Consider the following 17,317-nt stretch of genomic DNA (forward strand, 5'->3'; position numbering starts at 1 on the left):
TTGCAGATATCAAACTCTGTATGTGTGTAATTGAAAAGTGTGCCAGTGGTTTTACTATAGAAGGGGCGTGGTCTTGACCGAACTACTAAAGCCTAATGTCCTGTCTGCTTTTTTAATGGAAGTGATAATGGAAGGATCAGGAAGGATATGACCTGTCAGCTCTTAAGGCCTGTGATTCAGAAGCTCCAAGTCACTGCTTGTCATGCTTTAATGTACGTGGCAATCTGTTAAAATGCAGATTCTGACTCACTACGTCTGGGGTGAGGGTTCAGGCTCCCAGGTGACGCTGGTGTTGCCAGTTAGTTCATGGACCATAATTTGAGTAGCAAGGCTGTGCAGAGCACATGATAAATCCATGCAAAAGAGAATGTAATCGGAAGATAGCCCGATAAAGAATTTGGTTTTAATCATTTTCCGTACCCCTTTTGATCCTTGATTTTTTCCAAAGCCACACGGTATCAGTCGCTGGCGATTAAAGATTCAGATACTCTGCAGGTTTCTGTAATGTTCCCAGGAACTTAATACCTGTTTATGTGACATCAGGATATGACACTGTCACTCTGTTGGGAAGACTGAGGCCCATTCCGTATCAGCACTTTTAATAGAGGCAGCCATTTATATGAAACTTAAAAGGTTGAAGATAAATGGCCACCTGTCTTCTGAAACATTAGCCTAATTTGTGAAGACCTCTTTATTCAGCTCTTGAGTCTCCAGATACAGAAAACAGGTAGAAAATAATGTGATTCAGAGTTTTCGACAAATTGCTGGTTGATGTTCCTTGTATAATAATAATGAATACTTCCAAATAAGAACGTGTAAAATCAATCAAAGGAAATTTTGGTACGTTTCACTGTACTTTAATATGAAGTGTCAGATAAAAGAATGAATGGTTTTAAGCACACTTTGCAAAAACTGTATTTCACCTATTGCATCTGTCATTACTGATTAACGTCACTGGGTGATGTCACCAAAGTTTCCATCATTTCTCTTAAATAAGAGTAAAAAAGTATTGTTTTCTTTCACTTTCCAATCTCATCTCATACAGTATATCCCATTTCAAAGTAAATAATTTAACATATATAATTGTTCCCGCTTACTAGAAAGAGATGATTGGCTTCAGGGTCTCAGCTCAGAGAGCAGAGGATTTTCCCACTAGATTTCGTCATCTTCAACACCAGGAGCATTGTCCTGTTCTACAGCAATGTAACAATGGTTAAAAGATGAAATGTTACAAAATTTCACAACGTATTACTTGACACTTAACAATAATTCATTTCCAAACAGTACATCCATTGCATATTCACCACTGTATTCTTAAAAACCTTTTGTTCCATGTCTCATGCTTTTCCACCTATTCTTGGAAAAAATGTTCAGCTTGTCAAAGCACAGTGATTGCTGTTTTACATTTAAAAAGCAGCATCATTTGGTCAGTATCTATACATGTCAGGCATTGCCAAAACATAGGTCAGTCCATTCAGTAATCTAGGTTTTATTGACAAGTGGGCTGTTTTGAATCAACTGTTTGTTTAATGTTGTATATTCCGACCCATGAAAATATAAATGCTAATATAATACATAACCCCATTTGTGCCCCAGAATATATTTCTTATTGTAAAAAGTTGCAAACAAGAGTTTCTTGTTAAAAATAGGTGAAAACACAGTACTGCAGGGCAGGCAGGGTAGATAGGGGTCAGCATTCTTCACATAACCATGTCTTTCCGACATTTACCAAGAAATGATTAAGGTGCGTAGTGGTACATGAAAAGCCACTGTTGAGTCAGGGACAATTTGTACTGAGCTTTTTGCTTCTCCCTATTCAGTAAACATTAAGTTAAACATGATGTTTTGAGTATTTCATTCACTTGTTCTGGACACAAGAGAGGGAATGAAAGCTGTTTATATTATGTGTGCAGAGTAATGGTTGAAATAATTATAGTCCAGGCATAGGCTTTGTCATAGAGGCAAAGCAAAAGAAAATGAGAGGTAATCATCCCTGAGCATGGCCCACTGCAGGGTTACAGGCTCTTAGCGAGCTCAGTCACAGCACTAATCAGGCAGAACCCACTCGTGTGTGAGCTTGGGTTACTTGTCTTTATTTTCCCAGGACTGGCACATAGCTAGGCACTCAGGAAATGTTTCTTGTTGCATGAAAGAGGCTGTTGCAAAGGAACAGGGTTATTTCTACTTACAGTAAGTAAGACAAGATAGGAGTAAACTTCAGCATTGGGTGGGTTTAGAAGTGATGTTTGTTACTTAGGTGAAAAAAAATCCCCGGTAATAGGAGGGTGTGGCGTCCTGCTTCCCAAGCTTATTTTTACAGCAGCCTATGGCAAGGCCCAAAGCCTTTTCTGATGTTTTACTTGCAACATTGACGTTAGCTTTGCCTTGGTTGTAGCTCATGAGCTTTCTTTTGGTCAGGTATCATGATATAGGGTGAGCAGCTGGTTTTAATTATGAAACGATCTATTAACTTATATTAAATCCTCACCTAAAATTATACTTTGCATTAGGAAGCATGCATATATTGATTTGGCTCTTCTGCCACTTAATAGACATTCCAAGCACAAGCTTTTTTCAAGAAGCTTAAAACTTCTTTTCAATCAGTATTAGTTGTAAAGCATTCTTGAAAAGAATGAGAATTGTATGACTATGTGGGTGACCGATTTTTTTTTATACAAAAAAATTACATGTATAAGAATGTAAAGTGAAATGATTCATATTCATCTCCCTGTGCAGAAAGCAATAATTTTTATAAAAAATATATAAACATTGAAGATGAGAAAAAGGTAACAAATTGCAAAAAATTATTACCTTTTAGGAGTCAGAATTTGTGACAAATTATTAATATTCTTGGTGTTCATATTTGTTACATTAAGAAGACCTTTGAAGCATCTGAAAAATTATAGACCTCCATATTTAATTTGATGGCATCTCTGTATAAGTATTTTTTATTTAGTATCATTTTTAGAATATCGTACTGGATGTGTATTGTTCTTCATGGTATCACATAAGGTGCTGTGAGGAAAGACCTTCTCTTGACAGAACTCTTTTAGAGTCTTGGCGTCAACCTATTTTTAATGGCTTTCCATTCAGTTCCCGAACAGAAATTAAACAGTGAGGCGATGAGTGTCTCATTGCACAGTTTTTTCTTTCTCCATGATTAAAAGGTCAAACCTAAAGCAAAATAAGAATAGATGAAGAGGGAGATATTTAAAAGCCATCATTTATTTTATTGATTCTTAATTTTTCTTTAGGTTTACAGGTCCCTTTAAGTGTCTGGCAAAGGTCTGACCCCTTCCACCAGAAAAATCCTCATGCAAATTTTATTTAAAATTTCATATGAAACAAATTTTTATTCAATGTCATGGAGTCCAGGTAGAGGACCCCAGGTTTATGGAGAAGCTGTTATGTACTTAGCTTGCACTGTGAGGGATGCCTGCATATAACAGAACGGCATGGGCAGTGTTGTCAGTGCTTATGGGCCCCTTGGGTGAAAACAGCACACCCCCAAGAAGCACTTAGTAACTACCCTTGCTTGTCTTCTTTGGCTCAGAGACACGATGCCTGCCCAGCCTCGCACCCTCTGCAGATGAGGCCTGCAGGTTCGTGGATTCCCTCCTGAGCCAGGGGTGGGGTGAAGAGGTAAGGGGTCAGGTCTGCCCCGCATCGTCACATGGTATTGAAGGAATTCATTCACCTCGCTGAGCTTCAGCTGTCTTGTAAAAGTGGGGACACTAATCTTCTAACTCAGGGTTACTGTGGACATCAGATCCTTTAGTCATGAGAAAGAGCTGTGTAAATGATAGCATTGTGCAGTTATGGTTGCCTTTCTGGGTTGGGAGAGGGGCGGCAGCAGTAAAGCCCGGCAGGCACTGTCCAGATACAAGCCTCTAGCGACCTGCCCCAGGAGGCTCTCCATTTAAAGGATTTCAGCCACACAGCATGTGATTCTGAATTCAGGGTCACGGATTCTTGCTTTCAGTTATCAGGTATTACTTTAAATCCTCCCGTTTGGAATAAACATGTCAAAATTACTTTAAAATATATTGTATATCAAATCAAGCACAGAAATAGTCTTTGCGAAAATAATATTGCTTATGTACTTATTGCGATATTATGATGGGTGACTTCAATAACGAAAATCTTACATAGAGCTCTGCCTTTTAAATTGGGTTGAGACAGGAGGAAAAGCCTATAATGGTGCCTGTGTCAAAATGAGTGAAAACAGAGGGCTGGGAGGCCCGGCTGCTGCCCTGCTGCGGACAGCTGCGCAGTTCTGTGAACAGGCGCCGCGGTGCACGCATAGCGGTGCTGCAGGCCTGATGACCTTGTGACGGGATCCCATGGCTGTGACCATTTACACAAAAACACATCAGTATCTCAAACCTCAGGAATGAGAATCCTCAGGACATGGGATACTGGGATTGTTTCCATTTTTCTTTAGTTAAGAATTAATCCAAAAGACGTAGGAAGCATGACTATTTCCAAAATAGGTTAGAAACGCCATAGTTTCTATCAATGCATTGAAAACAATGTAATGATTCCATTTTTTACAATGATGGCTGTGCCTGTACTGAATTCTGGTTTGTGTGTTCTAATACTTAACGTGCTTTTCAACCAGTGTGGATGGTGTGAGAGTATCTGCTGTGGAGCATTTGAGGGTTCTAATTAGAGCACATTCGCTGAGCATCTGCTTTGTTTGGGCCATAGTTGCTGTGGAGATAATAACACAGCCCCACACACAACATATTTATCATAAACATTTCTTTTGAAAAGGTAATGTTGACATTGTATTGGCAATGTTCATAAAAGACGGAAGCTGTTCTAATTAAAACAAGAGAATGGCCAAAAGAAAAACATTTACACATTAAAACCTCACTTTTGATTGGAGTTATCATTAAGGAAGTTCCCATCAGCTAGATACTCATTTTCCTTCACTAACTGTTTTGCCAAATGGTACAAGAAAAGTACCATTCCATTGCTTTCACAGTACATGTTCAGAGATCTTCACTCTAAGGAGTTAGAGTTGACAAGTTCCATCAAAATTAATATGGAAAGTCTCTGTTCAAGATTCCATGAATTGGAACTCTGGGAAATTAAATATACTCTTGGGCCAACTTTTTAAAAGGGATCTAGTCATGCAAACTATGGAAACTATAGAAATCATTTAAACAGATATTAAATGAATATTTGTATCCCAAAGTTTCCAAAACATGTGGGGATAGGTTATTAAATGGTTTTCTGCTGCGAGGTCATTGTTTGCTGGCAGACATTCAGAGGCCACATCACAAAAATGCTGCCCAGGTCTTTCCTTGGCACAAACTGAGTGGGTGGGGCGGGGGGGTGGGCAGTGCTTTCCTTCTGGGGCAGCAGAACCCAAAGTGGGGTGATCTGGAAGGTGTTTAATGAACACACCAGAGAAATCCTGGGGCTATGTAGGAAGACAAAGTCAGAAGCCAAGAAAACTGGACCCAGTGTCACACTGTACTCATTCGATGACGACTGAAATGGAGGACGGGTGGTGGTGGCATTACTCCCTACCCATAGGGATGGCGCGAGCAGAGCTGGGGCAACTCCGGTGGTGAGCACAGGTGTTGGAATTAACAGTGGGATCTCTTCTGTGGTCCACCACTCCCCTTAGTTGTTATGAGACCTTCAGAAATGAACAACTTCTCTGATCCTCAGTTTCTTCATCTCTACAATGGAAGTAAAAATCACCTGACAGAGTAATCAGGAGGATTAAATTTGGTAAAGTTGATTTATCTCAACTTTATATTCCTTTCACACAGCGTTTTCCACATTTCTCCTTTAATCCTCAGTTGCCATTGGAGTTAGGTTAGGTGCTGTTATTGTCCCATCCATGTTAAAGATGAGAAAAGTAGGGCACAAAGCTGTTACTCGCCCAAGTTCAGAAACCTAGGAAATGGCAGAGCAAGGACTTAGACCTGGGATTCTGATTCCAGTTCCTGTGCTTGAGAAGAATCTGCCCACTGCTTCTCAGTGGCCACTCAGACCAGACCCGGTTCCTCGGGTTACAGAAAGGAAAGGAAGAGCTCCGACAGCTATAGTAGATCACGCTTCGATAAGTGTAAAGAAATATTTCCAGAGGTGAGGACCCCAAAAGAACCAATGAAAGGAGTATCAGAAAATCTTGCAGCTAAAGCTTAGATGGCAGCTTTTCTCCAGTTCGATAAACATCTCAATATTAATCACCACCACAGAGTCAGAATGAATTGTATACCAGGAACACTGCAGATTGGGAAACCAAAGCTCACGTGGCAACTGTGGAGGGCCTGCATTATCAAACTGGCATACTGGTTCCATGGGGTGCAAATCATTGCTCCATAAATGGTCCCAGTGGTGTCCAAGAAAAGGCTTGTCTCAGAAAATACCGACTTGCGCATTTAAATTTAAGAAATTAAGGAAGTAAAGAATATTCACAATTAAAAGATGTCTTTTTAAAAAATGTATGCCTTTGTTTTCCTGAGACCACCCACATGTTGGGAAATAATTCAGACTGTTCCATGATCATGTAGTCTGAACTCTTGAATATGTGGGTCAGGGCCATCAACATGACAACGAGCTCATCTTAAAATATTCATGTAATTCATTGTTGGAACAGTGGGAAGTGAGAAAGGAGTGGCCTCTCAGTAGTGCCAGATTTTCTTTCATTCTTAGTTTCTTTCATTCTTAGTTGCTCCTGCCCAGTTCTGTCTGTGACTCCAGTTGCTAAGGCACATGACACAATCTTTAAAGAAACGGGTAACTCACCAAGAGGAATGTGCTTATTAAAATCGAACACAGGGGAATAACAAAAGCAAGATGAATCTGGAAAAGTATGAGAAACAGAATTATTTTCTTGGGGTTTGGTCACTAAACAACTAAACAAAAGTATAAAAATTAGACACTTAAAGTCTTCTTGTAAGTTTTGAAAATGAGGGAGGAAAAATCTTAAGAAAAAGGCTATGGATCGGGTAAACATTGGAAGTCTGGTCCCTTTTCTAAGCTACGAGATCCTTTTGCTGTCTGTCAATTTGCCCAACTCTAGATGTGTGGCCAGTGCACTTCCATTCACTGGTGGAATGCCCTGCTTCTTGATAGAAGTTGACACACCAGGCTGTACATCCCACTAATTCTCTATAGCTGGTTAGTGTTTCAGACAAAGTTGAGATTGTTGGAAGTATTCTTTTTATTTTCTGTGGGATTTGCATTAATGGGCAAAATTGACAGCTTTACTAAGGTGGCCTATTGCTAGGTTGAAAATGGCCATATTTATCACTTTTAATTGCTGTATTTTAAGAATATATTTGGAGTTGTTTTAAGTTCTAAGTTGTAATAATAATAGCTAACTTTTACTGTGCAATTATTATGTAGACATGTATTAAGAGCTTTACAGGTGCTAACTCAATGCCAGACACAGAAAGGGTTCACTTACTTTCTTGTTTTCTTATCAGCCAATCTCCTAACTGATTTGTTTGAATTCCAGCTAGTTTTTTCCTATCCCTATTCACTGACTCTAATGTAAGCTATAAATTTTTATGTGATTTTAATCTAAGTATCATTTCCTCTAAGTTTTGAGGATCAGTATCACTTTGATAGAAGAATCTGTGAGACCTCCCCTCCCTCAAAGACTCATTAGCTTCAGTCAGCTCAGGGGTGGTAATCTCTGTCTGAGTAAACTGGTAGTTTTCAAGTACCTATAATAGTAAGCCTCATGGTAATTATATTAGAATTAACAAAGGGGAAGAAAACATCCCAGATCCTTAATGGAAAAAAACAGATTGGTCATAAAGGGAGGAAACACTTAAGACAGACCATTGAATTACTTAAATAATAATTTATGATACATTGGACTACATCAACAATTTCTCAAGAAACGATTAGTCAAGCCATACAACTGGGAGAAAGTATTCACAACCTCTATCTGACAAAGGACTTAAATCCAGATTATATAAAGAGCTCCTACAAATTAATAAAAGCAAACAAATTAAAAATAGGCAAAACACTTGAACATATTCTTTACAAAAGAAGGTGTATTAATGACCAATAAGCACATGAAAAGATCAGACATCAGCGAAATACAAATGAGGTACGATTTTCACCTACTAGAGTGGCTCCGCTATAAAAGACTTGACAATAACAAATGTTGGTGACAATGTGTGGAGCAACTGGAACTCTAAAGCTTTGCTGGCAGGATTTCAGAGTGATTCAATCTCTTGGGAAAACTGTTTCTCATGAAGTTAAATATAGACTTTCCTTATGGCCCAGCACTTCTACTCCAAGGCATTGCCCAAGAAACATAAAACTTATGTCCTGATAAATTTGTATAAAAGTTTTCATAACCGTCTTTTTAAAGCTCCAAACTGGAAACGACACAAATACCTATCAAAAAGAAAATTGATAAACTGAGATATAGGCATATAATGGAATACCACTCCACAATACAAGTAGCAACTACTGAATCAATAGCATGGATGAATCTCATAGGCACAAGAGAGTACACAATCTTTTATTCCATTTACATGAACTTCTAGAACAGGCAAAACTAAAACAGAATTAGAAGTTAGAATAGTGTTTCTTATTAGGGGTAGAAGTGTGATACCTTGATGGAGTACTGTTACATGGTGTATCCAATTGTCGAAAAAAAATCAACGGAAACTTTGCATTTCATTGTCTGTGCAATATATTGTTTTTAATTGTTTCAATTAAAAAATCTTAATTTGTTCTGTGAACCAAGATCATAGAGCCCTTTGTAAGGATTCTATCATCTTCTGATTTAGCCTAAATTATTATTAAAATTTAGCTAGATGCATCTTGATTACTTACGTTAAGTGCAATGCTAGTCAGTGCCTTCTCTCTTCTGTCAGTGTCAAAGGTACTGAATTTTGTATTATGTTTTATTCAGAGTGGGTTGGAATACCTTTTTCAATACAGATTCAGAGAAATGCATTCCTGTGTAATTTTTAATGTGATGGAGTTGGTTTAAACCAAGCCAGATCCACAAGTCTCCTGATACTCTATGATTATTACTTTAGAGACAGCAGTATTATAAAGTAATTGACCAGGACTTTTCCTCCTCTTGAAGGTATACAAAGGAGAAGAAGCCACATTCCAAATCTCAGGCCTCCAGACCAACACAGACTACAGGTTCCGCGTGTGTGCGTGTCGTCGCTGTTTAGACACCTCTCAGGAGCTATGCGGAGCTTTCAGCCCCTCTGCAGCTTTTGTGTTACAACGAAGTGACGTCATGCTTACAGGGGACATGGGGACATTACATGATCCCAAAATGAAGAGCATGATGCCTACTGATGAACAGTTTGCAGCCCTCATTGTGGTTGGCTTTGCGACTTTGTCCATTTTATTTGCCTTTATATTACAGTACTTCTTAATGAAGTAAACAAACCCAACAAGACTAGAGGTATGAATTTAATTAATGCTACACATTTTAATACACATTTATTCAGATAATCCCCTTTTTAAGCCCTTTTGTTCTTTGATTTATATACTTTGTTTTACAGATTTAGCTAGGAAAAAAATATCAGTGTTTTGGTGCACCTTTTTGAAATGCAAAACTAGGAAGAGATTAAACTGGATTTTTTTTTTTTTTTAAAGAAAAAAGAAAAAAAGAAGAAAAGCAAACCAGATACCAAAATATAGCTTTCTTGTGTGTTTTTTTTTTTACATTTTCAGATCTGCCTTTATTCTGTTTTCACTGATGTCTTTTGCAAGCCTTTGATTTTTTTTTTCCATGCTACACATTAGTAATTTATATTCACCAGTCACTTCTTACGTCTTGACCATCTATTCCTGTGAACATGAATCACAGTGTGTGTAGTTACAGGGCGAGGATTTCAGTTTTGTTCAGAGTATTACGTACCACACGACGATAACAACAACATCCAGAAGATGTGTTCACTCAGATAAGGCTGCCCTAAACAACCATACTGTCACTCAGTTATGTAACTGTTTAGCTCCTTTAAATCAACATGTGTACTTTAATAGAAAATGTTTTAATGATCTGTATTTCTTATGATTTTAACACTATGAGCTGCCTGTCTAAGAAATCAAGTAACCAAAATGCACCTATAAATTATGGAGCATTGTAGATTTTACCACGTCGATTCATAGCAGTAACTTTAAGAGGGCATTGTGCAATAGTTAGTTGTTTCTTTGTTCAGCTATTTTAAAAGCTGCTTTAACTTGTTTGTTTGTCTTTGTAAATAACTACTTCTAATCTAATCACTATTGTTATTATATTCTGTTATGTTTGACCAGAATTATATGACGAGAACTGGTGACAGTTTAGTGCCTCTGCCCATTGTCCATAATTTACACTAATTGTGAGCAATCTTCTTATACGTCAGCTCATTATTTTTGAAAGATTTGCCTTTAGGCTGTTCTTTGAGGTATCTATGAAGTGATTGAATTTCAATACCTTAATTCAGTGCACATAATACTACTCTAACAGCAGATGAAAATTGGTAAAACCCAAAAGAGAAACATCTAAATTTGTAGTTCCTATTTTTGTGGGGTTGCCTTGGCCATGTGTGGAGAGGGGGTGGTATTTGGTGGGAAGTACAGTGTTTGGGGGGGTCAAGAAGCGTAGATTCTTTCCCTGGATCTGTCACTAACTTGCTGCGTGACCTGGACACGTCACTTTACCTCTCTGTGCCTCAGTTTTCCCATGCATTAAAAATAAAATAAAATAAAATGGGGATTCTAATGTTCGTAAGTGCTTTGAGATCCTTGATTAACAGGTGCTATTGGAGTGTAAAGTGTTACTCTCGCATGTTTATTTTGAGTCATATGAGATAATCAATTTTAACCCAAAGTCATTGGATTATTTATATGAAGTCCATAATGTTCGCGTACCTCAGGGACATTTAAGAGTTGGAGGTGCAAATATATTCCAAAAGGGTGCAACAGACACAGTGTATCCCCCTGCTTCTGTTTTTGTATATTTTTGCTACTTGGTTTTTCTTGATCATAGCTATTTTGTGCTTGGTCTATGTTGTCTTAAGATGCAGTATCCTGTACTAGCTTACAATATTCCCATACCAAAGTCATGGGGAAACCAACATTATTTTGTTTTGGGTTTATTTATACTATATTCTGCATACAGTACTTTAAATGCCAATTACAGTGCAATCTTTATTTATTGTAAAATTTTTTTAAATGTACTTATGTACTAATTTTCCCTTGTAGCATGTTATTTTTTTGTGTTTTATACTTTTGTAATTTTAGGTCAGTCTTGTTTCTTTGCAACTTCTGTAGTATTATCAATCTTTTGACATTTTCTTGTGTTTTTAAAAGATAAGAGCATCTAGTGCATTAAATGCCAAAAAAATAAAAATCCATTATCAGTGATTGAAACGTTTACATGTACCCAAAAAACCATAATCATCTCTTAAAGAAAGTGCTAAGATCAATGAATCATTCTGTGTGCCTATATTGACGTAGTAAATACTAGAGAGTTCTGTATTTTGTTATTGACTATAATAATTAGTTTAATTAGTCTTGCAAACTGATGGCATCAAGGTAAATATATTTTTGCCAAAGTTCCGGCCTCCCAAAACGTATCCCTCTATTTAAATGTGTATTATGACCCACTATAACATTGCATCTGCATTTTCTGATACAATTGCATGCAGGTGTTTTGGGGAGAAGGCATTTTTTAAGCAATGAGATTCAACTGAGTATAAGAACCCTGTTTGTAGAAAAAAGGAAGTCCCTTTTGGAAACACTTTAGAACTGCTGCTATAAAGAAATTCTCTGAATTGGTTGAGGTTTTTTAAATGAAGTAATAGTTTAGGCCCAAATTGCTATGAATATCTGATCTTTTTGAGATTTTCGTACGACCAGATTTAACCACCAGGAAGCCGAAGTGTGCAAAGCACTAGCTGACGTCACTTTATTTTATTGCTCTCCTTTATTTGGTATTCATTATAATCCCTTCAGTCAAATTATTACTCTATCTGGCACTGTTTTCTATCACAAATATATATATATGTGATATTGACATATAACTATATAAATTGCCATTACATGTGAACAATAAAATAAAGTGTTATATTAACCTTATCTCTTTTCCCTGTTGCGGTATGGAGGAATGAGTGAGTGGCTTTCTGATGCTCTGTATGTCAGACTCATCCCTAGCACAAGAAATTCCAGTCGTATGAAACAAACTGCCCTTTTGTCCTCAAAGAAATTTAAAAAGAAAACTTTTTTAAAAGATTTTTTTCATATTATCTGCCTTGTTCTTATCAACTTGAAATGTTGGCATTTTCTAACTGTGTTTTGTTGGCTACAGTAATTCAGTATTCCTGTCAAATTGAAAAGTGCCCTAATTGAATGTGTTTGAATGTTATCCTTGCACAATTCTTTAAATTGAAAGACAAAATGTTTTACCTCACTGTTGGACATACATTCCAAGCTTTTCAACTTTAGGAGAAAAAAAAAAAGAATCATGTTTTCCTGTATTGTAAATTTTAGACTATTTCATATACATTGTATTAAAACTGCCATATCAATTTTAATGTATAGATTTTGCAAATACTATGCTATATGTAATACCTAACTGTATCTGTAGTGTATATGTAATATATTTATGCCCAATAAATGTTTTAATTCTTTCTGACTTAAGTAGGGTTCTTCTGCCATGGAACGGATTCTTGTTGTTGTTGTTGTTGTTACTTTTTAAGTTTAAAACTTAAACCACATCCCAGAAATTGCAAATTCAAATGCATTTAGAGACCAGGCAGGTGGCATAGTACACGATGGTTGCTGTGCCATTGAGAGGGGCAGCTGCAGCCCAGGTCCTGCCAGTTGAGGTTCTACAATCACTGTGTTTCAAAAGAAGCGAAAAATCGAGATTTTCACCATATAGACCAACTGAAATGTGATTCTGGACCATATAGACACACAGGCTTCTAGTGTTTTCTGTCAGAGTCTGTGTGAATAATGTACCTCTTTGCCTAAATTTTATCTACTATGCCAAATCGAAGGAGCCCAGGTCTATACGTCTGGTTACCCAGCATCCGGATTCTCCGGATGATGAATTCACACAATTTTGACCTTCTTCCCTCTTCCAGGTCTCATTCAACAACAACAGCAATAAAGCATCGTGTTCCTACTATGGCTATGGTTTCATCGTTATGTTTAGAGTGTTTTGCTAGGAATCCCTACTATCTTCAATTTTTTATTTCTGGGGGGAAAATGTATGGAGAAACTAATTGTGTATAACTCAGCTCACTTTCTTATATAAAGAATAATAACCATTCTTATGGGTAAAAATGACAAATTGAACACATCAAATTTTTCATGCTCCTGACACTCCATCTAAAATATAGTGAAGAAATTTTTAAGTTACAACTCCCCTCAACACTAGGAAGAATGAGAGAGAAGTTATTAGCAGCAGAATTTTAGTAAGCACCAGTGCGATTTACATGCAGAATACTTGGAAGACTCAAAAATGGATGTAAGCATGTCGTTTCGAAGTGATGGTGAAGGGGGAGAGGACCCTGAAATAGCATCGGTTGAAAGCTGTTTAAAATGCTGTTAAATCCATAATATACCTCCCCATTTTTTTTCAGCTGGACAACTGCCCCTTCACTCCTGCAGAAGATACACATTTATCCTCAGGAGAGGGTAAAATAGAAAGTCCGGGACTGGGAGACACTACCCACAGTTGAGAGTGAAAGTATGATATCAAAAAGGAATTAAGGGAACATGGGATACGAGAGGATATTAGAAAGAGTCTTTCCTGAAGAGCCTCATGGCCAAAAAGAAAGATCTAAAGATCTTCAATGAAGTGGTTCGGCCAGATCACCCTTTCTTTGGTAGTACTTCTCAGCCTTGGCTGCACAGTAATACCACCTGGGGAGCTTTACAAAATCTCTATACCCAGATCACACCACCCTACAACAATAAAATGTGTGTTTCTATAGCATCAGTGTTTTTTAAAGCTCCCCAAATGGTTTCATTGTACAACCACTGCCCTAAGTGAAACTCTCAGTCAACAAGCCTCTGTCAGCTCTTAGTCCTCCGTCTTTATCAAGGTAACCTGACAACTCATGAAAAGTCCAAAGCCAACAACTTGGGAAAATCAGAGGCTAAGGGAAAAGAAACTTCGGAAAACTATCTTATCTCCAGAAAGGTGAGAAAAGATAAGTCATCTGTAGACTAGGATAGAATGCTATTGAAATGGAACACTTGAAAAATGGAAATAGTCTCAGAAATTAGAAACTCAGTAGAAGGGTTGGAAGATGGAATTAAGAGAAGAACCCAAAACAACAGAAAAAAAAAAAAAAGATGAAAGACTAGGATCAGACCAGGATATTCAATATCCAAGTAATAGGAGCTCCAGAAAGAACAGAAAATGTAGGAGAGGAAATCATCAAACATGAGTTTGCAGAATAAAAGGGTATGAAGGTGCTCAAAACAGTGGATGAAAATAGGACCTCTGCTAAGGCACACACCATCTTGAGATTTCAAAACAATAGGATCAAGAGAAGTTCCTGAAAGCGTAGAAAAACTGGTTACGTGGAAGGATTAGAAATCAGAATAGCTTTCTACTTCTCAATAGCGATACTGGAAGCTAGAAATCAGTGAGGCAAGTACGTCAAGAGTTTGAAAGAAAAAGATTTCTCACCTGCTTTCTCTCAAGCAAGTGTAAAGTATTATGAAGACATTTTTCAAAATGTGAGATGTCCCAAATTTGCTTCCCATGCACCTTCTCTCAGGAAGCAACTAGAAGCCGTGCTCTCCCATACGAATGAATAAACTAGAAAAGAAGCTTCCACGGGATTCCATCTCCAGTGCTTTTCTATAGGTCAGAAGTTGACCATCACTCTGCCCCAGAAGGATTTATACAACATTTACTTTCTCTCCTTCCTACCTCTAGTCACTGTGCATACACACACACACACACACACACACACACACACACACACACACACACTTCCCTAAACAGACAGACTGCAAAACCATCCTTTTAAACACCTCTCAGCATATCCTGACTTGGGCTAATTAAAACTAACAAATCTGTGTACAGGTACCATTTATTCAGGGTGGTGATTAAAAAAATTTCCCACCTCCCCCACTGGGGGGAAGTAATGTATGCCTGTGCAACGAGTTTCATTCTACTCTGCAGCATTTAACATTATCTGGCACAGACTAGAAGCTAAAATAAGGGTTTGTTGAATTGAACTCGTTTGACTGACTTGGTAGGAAAAGTTCACAGTAGCAGAGATGAGATCCATAATACTCTTGCTGTTACCAACCATGGTCTTTTGCCATAGGTGTGTTATTTTGGTGTTTTTGTGACTTTTTTAAATTGAAATAATAGTTTACAATGTGGAATTTGCACACAAGATACAGTATTACCTTGGTTTTCGAACATCTTCATTGATGAACATTTTGGTTTATGAACATCGTAAACCTGGAAGTAAGTGCTTCGGTTTTCGAACACGACTCAGACGTGGAACATGTCACACGGCTTCTGCTGAGTGCAAGATCCTGAGGCCTAGCTGTCGGCTGTTTTCGAACATTTTAGAACTCGTGGATTAAACCGAGTGAAAACCGAGGTACCACTGTACTGGAAATTCAGTCTACTGAAATTTGAAAGACCTGGCAACTGTAGGTCTTGCTGTAGAATGGTGGTTTTCAACAGACATGACTAGTAGCTGTCCTTCTTGGTTGGGGCATTTGCATTCAGTTTTATATACCACGTATCATGGTTCTTGACTTTTTCTGTCTGATTTATTTCACTTAACGTAGTAATCTCCAGATCCATCCATGTTGTCAAAAATGGTACTATTTCATCTTTTCTTATGACAGAATAGTATTCCATTGTGTATATATACTACATTATCTTTATCCATTCATCTATCAAAGGACACTTTGGTTTCCATGTCTTGGCCACCGAGGCCCAGTTTTTCTGTCTTCAGGTTCTCTGAGACCCCTTCCCTGGTTTCCTTATGCCCCTTTGTGTTTAAGCTATTTGCACTCGGGCATCTAACACCGGAGACCAGAAGGTTCCCAACTAGGACAGAAAGCACTTAAGACCTAGTTTATGTTGCAAAGGGGGCAATTTAAAGTAGGATATGCAAGGTGCAAAATGCACAACAACCTCAAAGATTTTTGTGCTGAGAATTCATTCAGATTTGGCCTGTTTCTTTGTGTTTTTGTTTTTCACCTTTCAAGCAATATACACTGAGCTTAGAAAAGCTATAGTTTTTAAAATTATTATTAAAATAAAAAATGGTGCAGAATTAAAGCACTTCTTAGTGAGCCCTTGCAGCATGTCAAGCACTCGACATGTGTTATCTCATTTATGCCTCATAACAACCCTTTGAGGTGAATATAGGTATCCCCTTGAAGCACGGGGTGCTAAAGTAACTTGGGCAAGGCATGTAAGTGAGTACAAAATCCTGGCATTTAGCAGGTTTGAAACCTTAAGCAAGTCTCCTCCAGGGGACTTTGGCCCCTCCAGGCCTCGGTTTCTTCCTGTGAAAAATTGAAGATTTTTCTGGATCTCCACAAGGATGCAGAGAGAGACTTCAAACATCCCTAACTAAGTTCATGCCAGGAAACCAATGAGCAAGAGCTGGGAGAAAGGAGAAGATGAGCACGTGTGTTTTGAAGAAGCTTCCTGAGTGATGAATTCTCTTAAAATCCTGCCCCATTCCCTCTAACCACAATACTCCACAACGTAAGACTCAGAATAAAAACAACAAGAAAATTCTTCTAAATATTCTGTGTGACTCCTTCACTTGAAAGTCAAAGTTCCTGCAATCATGCACTTGCCTTACTCTTCATGACCTGCTCACATGGGAAGACCGAGCCATGCAGTCATACATGGTCAAGAGCCTGGTTTCGCCACCGTATTAGGCAGCTAGTACTGTGTAACAAGCCACCTCAAAACTCGGTATATAACAATCCTGTATATAACAGTCAGGAGGCCTATGAAAGAATAGTTTCTACAAAGATGGAGCAGTAGACAGATTACAAGGGATGAAGCATGAGCACTGCTGAGGACCTAGTGAGGCCATGGTGAAGAAAAGGAGAGTATGGTAGCTTGACAGGGCAGCAAGATTGAAGGAAGGGTGTTGTTGGTGGGTTGGTTTTGATTTAGAAAATTAAGGAAGGTTTTGGCAGTTGATAGACTCAAAGGAAGGTGCTGATCTAGAAGAAGCAATTGAAGATACAAAAGGTGTAATCAGTGTTGGCGAGGTTCCATAGAAGATGCACAGAATGAGAACTGAGAACTGAGTGTGCACAACTCAGGGACCTAGCCTTAGAAACCAGAAGAGATGTG

At 38.1% G+C, this 17,317-nt stretch overlaps 1 protein-coding gene across 2 annotated transcripts in view; it reads left to right on the forward strand.

Moving 5' to 3' along the window:
- FNDC3B (fibronectin type III domain containing 3B) overlaps positions 1–12,637 on the forward strand; it is a 320,977-nt gene extending 308,340 nt beyond the window's left edge. Inside the window, exon 26 of one of the 2 annotated variants that reach the window (XM_019735100.3) lies at positions 9,086–12,637. In XM_019735100.3, the coding sequence (XP_019590659.3) occupies positions 9,086–9,397 (312 nt within the window). In that variant the 3' untranslated portion in view covers positions 9,398–12,637. The remainder of the gene's footprint in view (positions 1–9,085) is intronic. The other variant, XM_019735095.3, reaches the window with a different exon arrangement.
- Positions 12,638–17,317: the final 4,680 nt, after the last annotated feature.

Source organism: Rhinolophus sinicus, chromosome 17 (genome assembly GCF_057876585.1).
Source record: "Rhinolophus sinicus isolate RSI-liver-muscle chromosome 17, RSI-T2T, whole genome shotgun sequence".
NCBI classification, from domain to species: Eukaryota; Metazoa; Chordata; class Mammalia; order Chiroptera; family Rhinolophidae; genus Rhinolophus; species Rhinolophus sinicus.